This window comes from Sceloporus occidentalis, unplaced genomic scaffold, assembly GCF_023333645.1.
Source record: "Sceloporus occidentalis isolate IW3139 unplaced genomic scaffold, rSceOcc1.0.p SCAF_123, whole genome shotgun sequence".
NCBI classification, from domain to species: domain Eukaryota; kingdom Metazoa; phylum Chordata; class Lepidosauria; order Squamata; family Phrynosomatidae; genus Sceloporus; species Sceloporus occidentalis.
The window spans coordinates 2,952,443-2,969,507 of record NW_028317103.1 but is presented as its reverse complement, the minus strand read 5'-3'; the positions used below and the strand labels follow the sequence as shown (position 1 = coordinate 2,969,507).

The 17,065-nt window shown below is 40.7% G+C and overlaps 1 protein-coding gene across 1 annotated transcript; it reads right to left on the bottom strand.

Moving 5' to 3' along the window:
• Window positions 1-2,375: 2,375 nt before the first annotated feature.
• On the bottom strand, window positions 2,376-10,302 carry LOC149282106 (serine/threonine-protein kinase LATS1-like). The gene is made up of 7 exons (XM_089498633.1): window positions 9,979-10,302; window positions 8,992-9,142; window positions 6,685-8,141; window positions 4,530-5,112; window positions 3,683-3,865; window positions 3,455-3,561; window positions 2,376-2,888 (listed from the first exon to the last, which is right to left on the bottom strand). Exons 1-7 carry the CDS (start codon window positions 10,300-10,302, stop codon window positions 2,376-2,378), a joined length of 3,318 nt encoding a protein of 1,105 aa, XP_089354759.1.
• Between the last annotated feature and the right edge of the window lie 6,763 nt (window positions 10,303-17,065).

The following is a 17,065-nucleotide window of genomic DNA, read 5'->3' as shown; positions in this document are numbered from 1 at the left end:
TAGAATAAATTAATTTCTAAGTGGAAAAAAGGGCCGACATTCACAGAGTAAAAAAAAAAAAACCACACTGTGAGCGTATATTATATAGATATATATATATTCTACATATACATGATTTAGTTTAAATTATTTGCACACTTAAATATTACAAATGTTTGAATTCTTTATGATAACAGTTTGTCAAGCAGGCACATATTAAACCCTACTTTGTTTTTCAGACAGTCTTACCAATAAATCAAAATCAATAATTAGAATGCACGCCTTATTAATGTGGTGCCCAAAAAACATTTTACTTTTTTTGTATTCCTTGAAAACCCCACCTAACGCAAAGAGCGTCAGATATCAAGTGAACCGGATAGGGAAAGAACTACATTTCATACTTTTATGAGAGTCATACGCATTCATTGGAAATAAATACCATGACAGTGATGAGGGCCCAGCTACTTAATACAACACAACTTACTTCTAAAGTAAGAAAGGCCGAGGCAAGTATAAAACAAACTTAGTATGTATTCCACGAACTACATTTCCTAAACCCATGCCAAAATAATAAAGCATGACATAGGAAAGTTATTTTTTAATGTCCAACTTCATTTTGACATGACCTACACCCTCTCACACTTTCAAAAGAAAATGCACCATAACAAAATACAAATAAATAACCAAATGTTGAAAGCCAGGGTCTAAATCGGTAACATCTCTATGAAGCGATTGTCTGTAGAGGTCCTTCCTACCTTCCCTTTCACTGTCAAAAAGCAATAATAGAGGATGAGAAACTTTTTTTTTTTTTGCAGAGGGAAATCAGACAAATTGTAGCAAAACGTAAAAAATCCACTTTACAATAATATACTACTATTCTTGGTTAGTTTCTCCACCTGTCATAGCTACTCCTGGTTTGGTGATCTTTAAAAATCAGAAGGTAGGATAATCTGTTCTAGAAAGCTGCTTGTGTATATATCCACTATTGAAAATACTAAATAACACAAACCTCACTCTTTAGACCTCTGAGGTAGCTTAAAGGCAAACTAGAGACGGGTATGGAAAATGCTTTGCAGGGTCACAGTGAGCGCACTGGATTTTTGTATCAAACATTTATTGTTCAACTTACTGTCCACTTATGAGGAGAATCATTTTTGCCATTTTAACTCAAATTTACCCTAAAAACGTGACTAGAGCAGGGGCGTCCAAGTTGAGGTGCGGCCCGTGTGAGATCGGCAGCCAGGGCAACCAGGATAGCAAGGGCCCTGCTGCTTACCTGTGGGAGAGTCTTTTGTACTGCACAGAGGAAGTGGAACCCAGCAGAGTCACGTAAATTTACATCACATGACTCTGCTCACTTCCTGCTTCCTCTGTGCAGTACAAGAGAAGTTGCTCGCACTGAATGCGAACAACCCAGAGGGGGGCCATGGGCCCTGCGGAAGTCTGTGAGGGGCATCGAGAGCTACAGTGCAGGTAAGGTATGAATGAGTATGCGTGATTGAGGGAATGAATCTGTGAATGAATGAGTATACGAATGAATGAGTGTGTGATAGCATGGATGTGTAAGTGTGGGGGGGGGCATGGCACAGGGTGGCTGTAAGTGATGTGCAGACCCCATACTGCCGGCAGCATCAATACACAAGGGGGGCAGCTAGCCAGGTTTCAGCATGTACTGGCTCGTATACGTATACAATTCTGATGAAGCGGCCCACATGCCGAAAAAACTTGGACGCCCCTGAACTAGAGGAACAACTTGAATATAAATGTACTTTAAAGTAATCAAACTCATCTGTTTTTGTTTTTCCCCACTCACTTAACCTAGCACTTCATTTCTACATTGGAAAGTTCGAGGGAGAATTTAAGCACAATGCTTAATGCAGAGATATACCAAGATCATATATACACACAAATTATATATATATATATATATATATTAAAATATAGTGAATAAGAAGGTAGCGCCTTGATAACTGTCTAATCCTAAACACCACACATTAAATAATGTCTTACAAGACAAAGATAGTGCCACAAAATGTACATATTTGCTATGTAATTTTTTTTTATGTGGCTAGAAATAAACCACATTCAAAATTATTAGGTGTACTTATTATAAAGTACAAGACAAGGACCTGGTCAGGGAAAAAAAAAAAAAAGTATAAAAACAAGGTAACAAGGTGCTAGAATTTCATAAAGAAAAAAAAAAAAAAGGGAAAACCTAGAATTGCAGAATTGATCTCTAGTATGGAGCATTCTCTTACATTATGAAATGGGCTTCTTAAGTCTTCAATTTACAATACAGCTAAATCACAAATGAATGGTTATAGCCTGTTTCACTTAAATTGTTAGACTATCTTCTGAAGAATTCCCTCGAAATAGCCAGTAAATTTAGGTATTTTCTAAACATATACCAAATCTCGATTGATAGGTCTACTCCCAGCTTGGTTACTCTCCTCTCCATTAGACTGCTGGGGTCCACTGCCCTCTTCATCATAGTCATAATCAATGGGTTTAGGGTAGTTGTATGGATGCCCATTGTCATCAAAAAATCTCCTGAAAGTAAACTCATAGAAAGCATGTTCAGGGTGCTTGCCGTTTTTATACCACCCATTCAGGGTGTCGTTCTTGTTACTGTCTTTATCCTCATCATTCCACAGTTTATCAGGATCCACAGGATCAAAGTTAGACGTGTCTGTGGGGTGAGTAATTTTCGGAATGTACAAGGCTGGTTGCTGCCGCAAGTCACTAGAGAAATCAACGTTCTTAAAGAAAGGGTGAGCTTTAATCTCATCGACTCCATTTTTGCCCAAACGATCTTCAGGACCTCGACATAGCTTAACAATGAAGTCAGAGGCTTCTGGGGAAAGTTTAGCATGTGGAGGGATGTGAAGGGTTGTTTGCCATTTGATCACCTGCAAAAGTCAAGGCTAAATTAGCATGCATGAGAAAAAAAAATAGACAAGAAACGAAAGGATGCCATTAAGGGTTTGTGAATAATTCAATTAGCTGAACTGCATATTCATAGATGTGAAATATACCCTATATACTATTAATACTAAAAATAAGCAGAAAATCACTTGTCCTGAGCGTATTGTATAAGAGAACTGCACCAATTGTGGTGAGATTTTGAAAGAGATTGGGTAGGAACCTAGGATTATCTTGTTCCATACATCCCAATCTTTTTAAAAACAAGGACACTTATGGACACAGTTACAATTATATAAAAGATGATCCTTAATAACCTATTGGGTATTGAAATAAGTGTGCGTAAGTAGTAAGAATTTAAACTAGCCACACGATAACTGAAAATAAAGGGACACTAATTCATCCTAACTACCACTCAGCAAAACAATCATAGCAGATCAGTAACTAAATGTAAACAGCAGACAGTGGTTATAAATATGCTGAGTAACAGCACATATATTAAGTTGTGCATTCATTTTAAGGAGCCACTTATTAAATAGTAAACCAGTCTTACTTTCATTTGTGTTTCCACGGGAGACTGTGCCAGGAAAGGAGGCTGTCCAACAAGCATTTCATAAAGAATAACCCCCACACTCCACCAATCACAGAGCTGGGTATAACCTACGGTGGATAATATTAGAAACAATTTAGTGACTTGGTAAAAAAACTCTTTGAAATAAACAAAAACTAAATAAAATATGATAAAAACTTACATAAAAGTGAACATAAAAGTGAACTCTACCTGTACGTAGCAGCACTTCGGGCGCAATGTAATTTGGCGTCCCCACGAGAGAATGCGCAAGACACCGTTGATGCTTACGAGCTGCTCGCCACTCAAGTGGTTTAAGTCTATCACCGCACCTGCAGTTTTCTGGATCTCCCCATTCGTTGCTAAAATCCATACTGTCTTGCCTTAAGTGGTCCCCTAAACAAGAATAAAAAAAAAAATGCTGAAATTTAGTTTTGGTTTCTATTGTGATAGAATTAGTAGAAACTATATTACCGAACGAAAACCTTCAAAAGATATTACTCCAACACACAATAGCATACAGCAACTGTCAACCCCTGCCCCTCAAAAAGGAATCTTACATTTTACCTAGAGATACTAATAAATGCAATGTCTCGGTATGCTGAAGGGGACATAAAGAGATTTTGGATTTCCCAATTTGGGAAAGGTCCTTTTCTATTGCAGCAACAAGGTCCACGAAGACATGGTCGGATGGGCTTGGTGTGGAAGAACTTAACTGACTCGCACAGAGCCCTGACCTCAACCCCATCGCACACCTTTGGGATGAATTGGTACAGAGATTGCAAACCAGGCATTTTGTCCAACATCAGTGTCTGGCCTCACAAATGCTCTACTGGACGAATGGGCAAAAATTCCCACAGAAATACTCCACAATCTTGTGGAAAGCCTTCCCACAAGAGTAGAAGCTGTTACAGTTGAACAATTACATATTAATGTATGTATTTAGAATGCAGTGTCATCAAAGTCCATGTTGGTGTAATTGTCAGGTGTCCCAATACTTTTCTCCATATAGTGTATACATAGTAAAAAAAATAGTTAAAAAGTTTGTCGTTTTCCTTACCACTTTGGTAGTACTTTGAATCATGTGTCCACCTAAACCCAGTACAGAGCCCAAAATCTGTCAACTTGATATGGCCATCACGGTCTATAAGAATATTATCAGGTTTAATATCACGATGGATGAAATCCATTTTGTGGACGCTTTCAACAGCACAGGTTAGCTCAGCAATATAGAAACGGGCTAGGTCCTCAGGAAAGACTCCCATGCGGATAAGCAGACTCATCATGTCTCCACCAGGAATATAATCCATAACAAAATAAAGGTTGTCCTTATCTTGGAAGGAATAGTAAAGCCTTACTACCCATTCATTGTCTGCCTCTGCCAAGATATCTCTCTCAGCTTTTACATGGGCCACTTGGTTGCGCAAGAGAACATCTTTCTTCCTTAAAGTCTTCATGGCATACAGGGCATTGGTGTCCATCTTTTTGGCCAGACAGACCTCCCCAAAAGCCCCAACACCAAGAGTTTTTATCTTAACAAACATGGACTTGTCCATCTTGGCTCTTTTAAGGCGAATGTAATTGGACTCCTTCTGACTCAGCATTTTTCTCATTTGGTCCTGGGCATCTTGTGACAAACCCACCTGATGAAAAACATAATAAATTAGAAAACAAATCCAACAATCCTAAGCTTAATGTTTCATTTGAGTGTTATTTTAAAGACGTATGCCATGTCAATTAAGCCCCCCCAGAAAAAAAAAAACAACGAAACAATATGATGATACTGGGAAATGCTACATTAAGAATACTTCATCTGTCTAAGAAACTCCTTTATGGATCTTGTTTATGTGTCGGTTAATTTTAGCATATGGTAGAGCTGGGAAGTCCAGGTCTATGAGTGAATTTCAGACCTCAAGCTGGGTTTATTCTCACACAAACCCAGCTAACCCTTTATTTGATACACATTGACAAAAGATAAAAGTGGCAACTGCATGGACTCTTCGGGGGGGGGGGGGTGTTGTAAATTACCTCAATATTAGCTAATAAACAATAACCCTAAATTAGGCTACTTAGTCAAAACGGTAAATACTAAGGGTGCCATAGGAAGTAGTATTTATCATTACAACTGATAATAAAACAAAAAAAAAAACTGCAATTTTGCATGATACCGAGTACTACAAGATCTAATAAGCATATTGAGCAACCATAGCAAAGTATTGTCAGCTTCCACGGGGGGCTTTTCTCATAGACTTTTTTTTTTTTTTTGGAACCCGAGGAAAGAATTGCGTAATCTCTGATCTAGCACTTGATCTCTACCACAAAAAAACCAAAGCACATTATTTTAGAAGTTTCATTTAAACCTTCGGGGCTATACTCCCCAGAGCTGAGCTCAGTGATCTACCTGGAAAAGGACACTCGCTGCCATACAATGAGAATTTCTAATGCTTACATTGTTTACTTCATTATGCAAGCAATTATTAAACTGTGCAGATGATAACATTATGAGCTAAGGAAAGTGACAGCTAATGTTTAGTAGTCATACTCAGTATCGCCACAGACTAAAAAAAAAAAAGAAAAAAAAAAAAAAAAAAAAAAGGATGAACCGTTTCCAAGGAAACAAATCAAGTCATCAAGCCAGGTAAAAAACAACATTTAGAGATGTATTGCAAGCAAATATTGTAGTTGGTTAAAATGGACGGGAAACACAAATGACACAGCTGAATCATTAGGTGTAAAAGTTAACTGTCCAGGCTTTGTGACACTATCAACCTCATGCTTACATTATGACAAAGGGGAGACATGCAGCAGTTCGGGCTCATGCTATTCTTAAATCAGCAGCGTGCTGCCAGTTACTTGCCTACCCAGTAAGAGAGGCTTTAAGAGCTCAGCCAAGTTCCCATCTTAACAGTTTAAACCAGCTGTTAGTGAGTAGGGGAGAAAAATAAGCTAAGAGAAAACACAGTAAGAAAGCCTAATTAAGAACGCTTACAGAATACAGAGATAGTATTTTACAGTAAGCACACAATAAGAGCAACACCTGACAGTTTTTTGATAGTCCTAATGAAATCTTTCATGTTTTCCAAATACTTTCAAATATAGCACTAAAAAAATTCACTACAAACGCACTTAATTAAAAATTATCTTTTCTATTTACTGTAAATAAGAATGTATAATTTAAATACGATAAATTGTAAAAATAAAATGTATGCTTATACCCGCATCATTTCGTTCTCCAGCTGCTTCTTGCGGTGGATTCGTTGATGGTGAGATTTCAAGATGTTCTCTACATGCTGTTCCATAAAGAACTTAAAAGCCTGTGGCGAGTAGCTCTGGATTCGAGATTCTCTCCTTTCCTCGTCCCGCTTGTTCTTTCTGACTGGTACAGGCGATGTGCTTATCTGCTTTTTTTCCTTCTCTGAAATTTCCCCAGTCTCTACATTCCTCTCTCCTTCTTCTTGAGTATTTGCTGATACTACCTGTGCTTCGTCTTTACTTGGTTTCAGTCCTGTCTCATATGCTGGAGTGGTTTGCTGTAATAAGTGCTTTGGATATGGAGGTGGTGGCCCTTGGTAGTTCGGTGCCTCTGCTTGTGGTGACTGGAAAGTGTTGCTGTGCGACACCGGCTCTGAGAAATGTCCTTGCTGTACACTTTGTGTCATCCAAGATGGATGGGCTGGTGCTAGCGCAGTCTGAAGCTCTGGCTTTAGCACCCTCATGCTCTTCACAGGCTGCTGAATTGGTGCTGGCGTAATTGCAGTCACAGTAGTAGCAGAAGACTGAGTATTAGCAGGATGAACTTGTCTATTTGCTAAAGGATTATTGAAAGAATTGGACCTAACAGGAATATTTGGTTGCCAGGAGGCCATCTCGTGACCATTCCCAGAAGGTGGCTGGGTAGATGAAGACTGGGGCCAAGAAGTGGGGTGATTTGGAATGCCTAAGTTATATAGCTCCATATTGTGGCTACTTCTGTTTGGAACCAACATGGATGGAGGCAGATTGCTATTGTTGTAGGCAGAAGATGACATCGGTCCAGCACCGACCTGCATTTGAGATGAAGCAGTGCTTGGCCCACTAGACAAAGGGTAAGGGGGAGGTGGTTGACGGCTTACCACATTTCCAGGTCCCTGATGACCTAAAAATTCAGGTTGTCCGCTGCCATTTTGCACTCCAGATCTCACAGAGTAGCCAAATTTGCTGTTGGACGACTGCATAATGATGGGTTGTCTTCCAACAGGAACAGGGTTCATAGCCCTCTGACCTTGAGATTGTGCGTTTATAGAGGAGGTTTGATATGTTTCTTGCCAGCCTCCAGATGGAACCGGTGATATGCGAGTGATTAAGAAATCCATGTTACCAGAATAACGCTTAGTTTGAGAGTTGGGATCCCAAGACGGTGGAGGGGGGGTGGTGCCCCTTGGAGGAGGCGGTGGGGGAGTGGCACTTCTTATTTGTGCTGGTGGAGGAGGATTAACTCTTTGTCCATTACCAAGAGATTGGGCAAAGGCTGTGAGGCCAGATCCCGAAAGAGGTCTGCCCATTTCAGTTTGAGAATTGGGATTTTCAGATCCATAAACAACACTGTCAGACAGAGGAGAGATGTGGCGCTGAGGTACCAGAGATTCTTTCGAACCCTTCCAACTTTGCCTGCGATTCACTGAATGCGGATTACCTGCACAATAATAATAAAAAAGTCAAATTACCTCAACTATAATTGCAAAAGCAACGTTTTATCTGCTTATTCCTAATACAGACAATACTGCGCTATGCATTTTATTCTTTTTTCCCTCCTTAAGTTCTTATCCCTTGCAAAGGCAAAGTGATCCTGCTACAAAAGCGGAGATACGTTTGGAGTGTCTAATTTTTTATCTTACATAGTGTTTTGACTGTTAGACATTTGATTATTCTTAGCACACATCTTCAGTTCTTCATTTTGTATACTGTTATTCTAGTTGTGATGCATTGGGGAAGTTTTTGCTGCTCATATACATGGGAAAGTTTGTACACCTTTGTTTCAATAGCACCTCTGGTTATCCTCATCCAAGAGACTTCCAGACAAGGTTGCTTCCAACAGCACCCCGTATGATGTCCACATGGGACTCTTTGGCCAAGGATTGGCCTAAAAGGCATTAGCGACATCTTTGGAATAAACAATGTCTCATATCCTTAACAAAGAAGGAAGCATTACGAAACTACATTTACTAGAGAAACCCTGGCACACTTCCAGAATGTCAGAGACAAGCCTGGAGGTAAACAATATAAATGTTCATTAATACCTCCAGATAAAATACCCAGGGTCTATTATAACAGGGATACAGGGTTCCTGGATAAATAGAACACACACAAAAAAAAACCAAAAACCAAAAAAAAACACACACCCGTGTATTTGATAAAATTTGCTAAAACCCTGAATTCCACCAAATCAGACAAGTAATACTATCTGTAGGATTAATAGTGATGTGTAATTGCACTTTTAAGCAGCTGGCTTATTTGTAATGCTTTTGTGTAGCATTTTCACTTGCCTGCAGATTTCATTCCAACATTGTGTGGTCTCGCAGGTACAGTAATCAGCGGTTCCCGGTATGGCTCCTGATAGTTCATCCTGCTGATATACTCGATCGCTGCTTCTATGCTGCGGTTGTTGGTTTGCTGAAGGGCACGGATCACCATTTCCTGCATTGTAATATCATCTTCATCAATAACAGTTAAACATATCAATTAATAGTTGTTTTGTTTTTTTTATTAAAGGAGAAAAAAAACGGTAAACAAAGCTAATAGACGCTATAGTTACTTGCATAGCACCATTATCAGGTTTTACTACACATTTTCAAAATATTTTGCAGTATATACTTTAGATTTATATAATGCAAAAGATACATCCAAAGACTGCGAAAGAATATTGCTTCTGTATATAGAAGAAAAATCTATTGCAGTATATTGGACAGAGTTATCCACCATCAAGGTCCATGGTTTTAGTAGCTTTACGTAAAAATCTGGTAACTAAGCCAGGTTGAGAACAGCCAGCTTTCATGTATACTGCGTACACACTCCTTAACACGAAAGAATAGCAGTATTTCATAAAATAGTTTCATGCATAAGCATTATTGGCTCTTATATGGTTATATAGCTCTACACATTACTGACTACCCAAGATCTTTATTCCAGTTATCGGAGTGCAATTGGTCCTTTAAAACTTCTATTGAAAAGGAGATGCAACGTAGATGTACCCAGATATTACATTATAATACCATTATGCCATTTAATACCAATATTATCTCATATCTTATATGAGAGGTAAAATGTTTTAACCCGGTTAATACAAAATACTACAAGGCTGTAAGCTCTACAGCAAAGGGGCGTAACTTCTCATTGTATTTACATCAGTTGTACTCAAAGTGTCTGTAGGCTACAATACTTATTAGAAGACTGCTTAATAAGCAAAGAACCCCATACAATTCCAGCAATAGCACAAACGCTTTAACATGTTCATTGCATGCATATGGTTGTACCTCATCAAAACCTGCAGCCTGCAAGTCATGAAGCATTTGCCTGTTGACGTCGGAGCCATTTATCTGAGAGCTTCCGTTCGCATTAGCAAAAGGTTGCAGAGAGTTGCGAATCTCAGCCAGGGCTTTATGGTATGTAACAAACTTCGTAGGATTGCGTCCCTGTCTGGGATCCTCTGTCTTGGCAACATCAGACGGTTTTGGCAAGTGACGCAGGCTCTCGCGAATTTCCATGAGCATCTGTTTGCTGTTGACCGGGTAGTTGCTTGCCGGGAAGGTTTTGGGCCTCATTTGCCTGTGTCCCTCTGGTTTTTCCACTCTCTTCATTAAAACACATGTATCTTTATTACTTTCCCAGAGACAATGGCAAACTAGCAAATTCAGTCAGCGATATTTGAAGAAACGTCAATTTCTCCTTGCTTAGGTGAACCGAAGTCAGAAGTGAGTTCAACCTAATAAGAAAAGGGAAAAGTCAAACATTAATAGTCATTCCATCTTGCAATCAAGTACAATACAAAAGACTAAAAATAAAATAACGATCAGAAAGATCGCACTAAGGGGCACTATGCACTTTAACACAATAGTGTTCACAAGAACAGAGTAAAAACAGTAAGACAGACACTAAAACATAAGGAGACAAACAGCAGGGAAACAATAACAATTCACACAACTAAATAGAAAAATACAGTACAAGATGCAATAAAAATAGGAAAATTTATGAGCATATTCAGTAAGTCCGGAGGATTTGCAAGAGAACTTAAAACATAGAAGGTTCCTCTAGGGTGAGGACTGAGATGGCCCTGCATAACGTATAATTCAGCGCAGGGGGGAAATTATTGTAAACTGAGATGCCAACACATCTCAGATACAGAAGTACCGTTCATCTAAAAGGACAGCTATTTGACAGCGCTTTGATAACTTGTGAACAGTAAAATAACCTAGAAATCTAAAGGCGAAACACATCATTCACATTCTCTTTGATGCCGCAAATCAATCACCAGTGTCTTGGGTCCCCATGTCATGCTGCGCTTCTAAAAGACCCCCCCTCCCATTGTTTTTGCGATTACTACTAGTGACATTTTAGGTCACTGATCAGATTCACTTACAAGGGATCTGATATAAGAGGTTACATTTTAAATATCTTTCAATATTTATTTTTAACCCATTCACTATTTGATCACTGGTTAGCGACTCTTTAGGCCACTGATCATCAGCATACTTATCACTAACGCATAACTGCACCAAAAAGTATCCCTCACCTTATCTCCTAACCCCTAGATATATTCACTAAGCTGTTACATTGTGTGCTATTTTGTTTTGAGACACACAAAAAAAAACATTTAAAGTTTGCCCTCAAAACCATGGAAAAGGAAAGAAGAAAAACCCAGGAAACCCAGGGCAAGGAACATTATTATTATTTGCTCTATATAGCGCCTTCAAATTCCGTAGCGGTGTACAACATGAGCAAAATCCATGCCATGCGTGCAAGAAAAAAGGAGAGACTCCAGAGTGCGGCATTCATGTCAATAAGTGTATGAAACGTCAGGAGACGGGGGAAACAAAACAAAAAAAGGAAAAAAATAAAGTCTGTGTCCCTGTTAGACTTGGTATTGCAGTGGTCTATCTAAAAAGGAAAGTAGGGTATCGGAGATCCTCAGCAATGTGCTTTCAAGGAATTATATAGTTTGCGGGAGGTACACTGTGCATGGGGGTCTAAACAGATCCTCACTGCACTGGAGCTGACCGGAGGTAAGTATCACATGCAAGGAGTTGTGATCGGCCAAACACATCCCTTGCGCTGCAAACAGATGGGGACGACGGATGTATTATGCAGAAGCCACCCAATGCAATTGCAAAACGAACATGAAAATCTGAAGGGGCCTCGCAGCTACCATATGCATTAAAATCCCAGTAACTTCTAAAAACTAATTTTTTTTGGACAAGCTTTCAAGTGTATTTGCTTTCCTTTCTCACACGTGACGCATATGGGAAAATAAAGCAGAACACAAAGCATGCTAACAACTGATGGGGAGCTAGAATTAAATGTAGGACGTCTTGTGTAAAGCCTGCGTGATGTGACAAGAACCCTATTTCCATAATTAATCCTGTGCTCCATTTGAGTTTGATTTGTGTCAAGTGGTGACTAACAGAAGGGGATATACATTTGATGTGTTTGACAACCGAGTGCCTGTGTAAATACATGATTTTTAACAGATTTAAGTGACGTGCTCTTTTGTTTTCCTTTTCTTTGCTTGTGCGTGATCCTTGTCCCATCAGTCTTCTCACATTGATCAATGAGGTTAGGGGCATTGCCCCCTCTATACACTGTTGCAAATGCCTGACTTTGAATCACTCCAGTGTCATACATGCATTAATGCATAACATAGCCGAGGGGTCCCGTTAAACGTTTGCGGAGATGCTTTTGCCCTATCCTGCAGCTATTTGGAACCCCGGCTACAGGCATTTTGTTTTCTTACCCCTGCCTCTGCGCATGGCAGTCTAAAATTTTTAATAAGATCTCCCATAACACTGAGTGGCTTCTTCAATTAATGCCAAGAAACACATCAGACCATGGTGGCGGAAGACAGCTGCAGCAACTTCTAAGTCAGGTACGTTTTTTTTCTTTTGCTCTGAAGAAAGCAAAGCACAACAAGCTGCAGCCCTGGCTCGAAGCCGAAAAAATGAACGAGAGCACCCATCTCAAACTACAGGTATGTCAAGACAAACTCGCTATATAATAAATACAGAACAAAAAAAACACAAATATGAGGGAATGCATAGAAACGAGCATGAGAAACAGTTCTTCACACCAATGCCCTACCCACAGGCGCTAAAAGGGTTAATGAACTAAGAGTAGCGAAGCGTACAGTGACAGGCCCGGACCCGAGCGAAGCTGCAGCAGAACAAACACCAACTGCACCATGCCACTTCAGGCCTCTGGCTGGGCCCGAGTTGAGCCCTTTGCAACCCACTCGGATACCAGGCCTCAGAGTTCATTCCTCCAATCCAGCCACCTCATTTACCTTTCCGTTTCCGCCAGCCCGGAAATAGGCCCGGGAAGCACTGCCGGCGACGCCCCTCCCTCGCTGCCAACCGGGCTCCCGCCGCTTTGAAGCTGCCAGCAGTTAGTTGGTTGGTGAAGGGGGGAGGAGTACAACTGCCGCTTCTCCTGCCCGGCCAGGCAACCAATCACACCACCACCTCCCCCCTGTGCTGCACAGAGTAACGTCCCTTCTTCGAGAACGCGCTTCGCTTACTAACGCTTCAACGTAATATGGGGGAACCAACGGTCACAAGAGTAACGGTCCCCACCTCCCCTTTACTGTAGTAGGATCTCCGTATAGTTATTCCCTTAGCTTCTAGGCAGGAGACGAAACAAAAATAGTAGCAGGGAAAAACATGGCGGATGAGAACCAAATGAGATATCGCGAGAGCTGAATGATGCTGGGTTACGCATCAGAAGAAGAAAAGAGGTGGTGGTAATACTACTTCCGTCCACCTTCTGCTGTTATGCTTTATAGACAGTGTCTTACTGTCTTCGAGTGAGAAACGTAGGGGACGTGTAACCGCCAAAATAAGCGAATGATACATAGCTATATACTAGAATATAATATTAGAATTATCTAATAATTTAGGCATATGCTACTACATACAATCAAACCGTAATAACCATGCTTATTAAAAGCGGCCCTGCAACAGTTTAGTGAGGTAGCTTTATTTCTCTAGTGACAATAGCTGATACTGTTTTTTTACTCGTGACAATGGCTGTTTTAACATTTCTGTGGCGCTCGTGTTTAACTGTAATTTCCTTCTTTCTCATTTACTGAACCCACACAATGATTTTTTTTTCCAGGACAAGAAGGGCTTTAAACCAATACCAATATTCTGATCGTATAATTTACTGTAAAAAGTATAAAATATGGTGAAACATTGTGAAAAATGAACTTTTACTTTTCTACAAAAGCTAATGAAGAAAACTTGTTAAATATATTATAAAATTTGTACAATATATATATTATATATATTCTAAAAAAAGTACAAGCAGCGTATTGCTATTTCAAAACCATTTTTTTTCCAATTATGGTCATACTGCCCACTGTCCTCTTTAGGACATCTTTGAAGCCGATCAGTTCTATTTACCCTCATTAAACCATAAACGTTTGAAAACTAGACACCCCTGTCATGCACCTGTTACCCAAAACCAGTTCAGCCCAATCTTCGCCCTGAGAGATACAGAATGGGGAGACTCCAGGCAGGGTAAAGGCAATATATAGATAGTCTCTGAGTAGAAATAATGGCAGTAGCGTGGATAATTGTAGTAGGGCTGGATCTGCTAAATAGAGAGTTGTAAGCAAGCCAAGTTCGGTACATGTAGAAGGTGGTCGGTACACGGGGAAGGTAGTCAAACAAGCCAGAGTCGGTACACAGGATAACCCAATATAGGAGAGAACTGCTAGAGCATCTGAACATGAAGACCACACAAGGGTAACTGCAAGCAGGATGTCTGCACGCGGCCAATTGACTACATTTTAGACACCCCATGGGCATTAACATGCCAGTATTTAAAGTCTTTACATGCAAGGATTTTTGTAAAGATATAGCGCTAATTTTGGGACTTGCTCATAAAAGTAAATCTGGAGAGACCCTCATGAGAACTTGATTAGGGCTGCAACAACTAATCAATATAATCGATAATGAAAATCGTTGCCAAAGAATTTCATTATCGATAAGTTGAATCCATTTGATCGATTATAAGATGAGGGTTTTTTCAGAACAAATGCTCCGAAAAATACCCCTCGTTTTATAATCCGACCTCAAAAAGAGGTCGGATAATAACACTAAAATCCAGATCATCTGCAGGGAACCCGGATTCTCCTCTCTGACAGCCAGTGCGGGGTGTCTGCGCGATGGGCGCAAACTACCTCCACTTCCTCTGGGGCTTCTATGATGGAGCACCAGCTTGACGTGACCTTCTGGTGCTCCGCCATAGAAGCCCCGGCGAAGTATCGGCCAGCACGGTGGAGGTGGTCTGCTCCCGTTGCGCAACATTACCCGGCTGCCAGAGAGGAGGATCCACCGCCGGTACTTCCACTGGGGCTTCTTTGATGGAGCACCAGTGTCACATGACCTTTCAGAAGCAGAGGTTGTCTGCGCACACTGGTATATAGGGGGTTATAAGGCATATTAAGGGGCCACAGAGGCATATGGGGGGTATAAGGTATATCTGGGGAGGACGGAGTGGCCTATCTGGGGGTATAAGGCATATCAGGGCGTATGTGACATAAAAAAATTTGCCACATTACACAAAATTGAAAAAAAATGTTAAAAATCTGGGGGTATATGGCATATCTGGGAGGCAGTGTGGCAAGCTTGGGCTCAAATGTGCACAACTGGGGGGGGCAGGTTGGGAAATAAAAACAAGAAATGCATTTTTTTTATTCTGCTGTTTGTATTTAACATCCTGTTTATTAAATTATTTTAAATAAATGAAAAAGTTAATCGAAAAAATAATCGGCCAACTAATCGATTATGAAAATAATCGTTAGTTGCAGCCCTAAACTTGCACCCACCATCTTGCACCATCTCTTGCACTGTTGCTTGCGACCACTCTCCAGAGTGGTCACAGTGTGTCCCGGGGTGGGTTTTTCAGACATTTCAGCGACACTATTGAAGCTTAGGAGGAGATCATTGATCCACCTATTTTTCCTGCATGTGAAAAACTTACACACCAGTCGGCTACTTCACTAGACAGGCAACGCTGCCAGTGGGTGTCTATGGAGACCCCAGCGTGCATGTGAAGAAGGTTCTCCCATTTATTTTTTCCCTCAAATTTTTAAAGAATGCATATTGATGTAATCATTTGACTGCCCAATTAGTGTGGATTTCTCAGTAGGCATATTGAGCATGTGCCTAACATGCTATGACTTATGAAGAATCAGAGAGGGAAACATTAAATCCCATACTTCTTTTCATGAGCAATTATAAAGGTCTTTTAAAACTCTAGGCGCTCTCGAGTTTGTTGCTCAGTTGCTAGTACACTTCATGCTTGTGTTTCAGCGGTCCTGTTCATTTCTACAGTTTTACAGTGGCTCCTCTGACACCAGTGTGGAGATCACTGAAGTTCTGTGGCTGTCAGAGCCACGGGTCAAGTCCTGGTAAAAGCTGTTAGGCTGAATCATTCTCAGTGGTAAATGTGGTCTAGTCACTGGACCACTGAAATCTTCAGGAGAGGTAAGGGAGTGTGCGTGTATAGGGGCAGAAATGGGACAGGCAGGCTGCTTGGGGGAGGGGCAGAGTTGGCACAAGCAGGCTGTTAAGGGGGCAGAGATGGCACAGGCAGGCTGCTTCAGGGGCCCAAGTAGCACAGGCAGGCTGTTTCAGGGGCAGCCGTGGTACAGGCAAAACCAGATATTTGCAATTTGGCCCCCTAAAAAGTGTCACGAATGGCCTTAACCCCTTAACGACAAAGCCTGTAAATGTACAGGCTTGCAGTGCAACGTGATAACGACAAAGCCCGTACATGTACGGGCTGACGTTAAATAGCTGCATCTCCGCGATCGGAATCACTTTCTTAAGCATTAACTGTGTTGCTCACATGCCTCGATATCGAGGCATGTAGTAACACAACCCCCCTACCCCGATAGCCTTGTGATTGCTCCGAAGAGCAACCACAAGTGCCATCGTGTAAATGACGTTGCCGTCATTCACACGATGGCATCAACAATAGATATGAGTTCACAGAGGTTCCAGACCCTATTGAGAACTCTCGCGCTCCATCCAACCTGCATCCAACCATGCAAGGTCAATGAAGCCCTGCTCACTAATCAGAGTGATTATTAAAAAAAAAAAAATTAATGTTGAAAAAAAAAATATGGTAACATGGCGAAATCCCCACTGTCACCAAAAAAAAATTCTTCACAAACATTCCCGCATGGAAAGAGTTAAAATATTGGCATTATAAATGCCCATAGGGTGTCTAGTTTTAAAAAAAAATTTATGATTTGATGGGGTAAATTGAATTGGCCGGGTTCAAAGATGTCCCAAATATGGGACATGGGGGCAGTAGGATCAGATGTCAACCATAAAGTTT

What these genes read in the sequence shown, in the direction of transcription:
- LOC149282106 (XM_089498633.1), bottom strand. Translation starts at nt 10,302, where the DNA reads ATGAAGAGAGTGGAAAAACCAGAGGGACACAGGCAAATGAGGCCCAAA. An exon ending in AGGCTGCAGGTTTTGATGAG is followed by an intron (nt 9,143 to 9,978) that starts GTACAACCATAT and finishes ATTACAATGCAG; the next exon opens with GAAATGGTGATCCGTGCCCT. An exon ending in TGGAGAACGAAATGATGCGG is followed by an intron (nt 5,113 to 6,684) that starts GTATAAGCATAC and finishes GTTTTTCATCAG; the next exon opens with GTGGGTTTGTCACAAGATGC.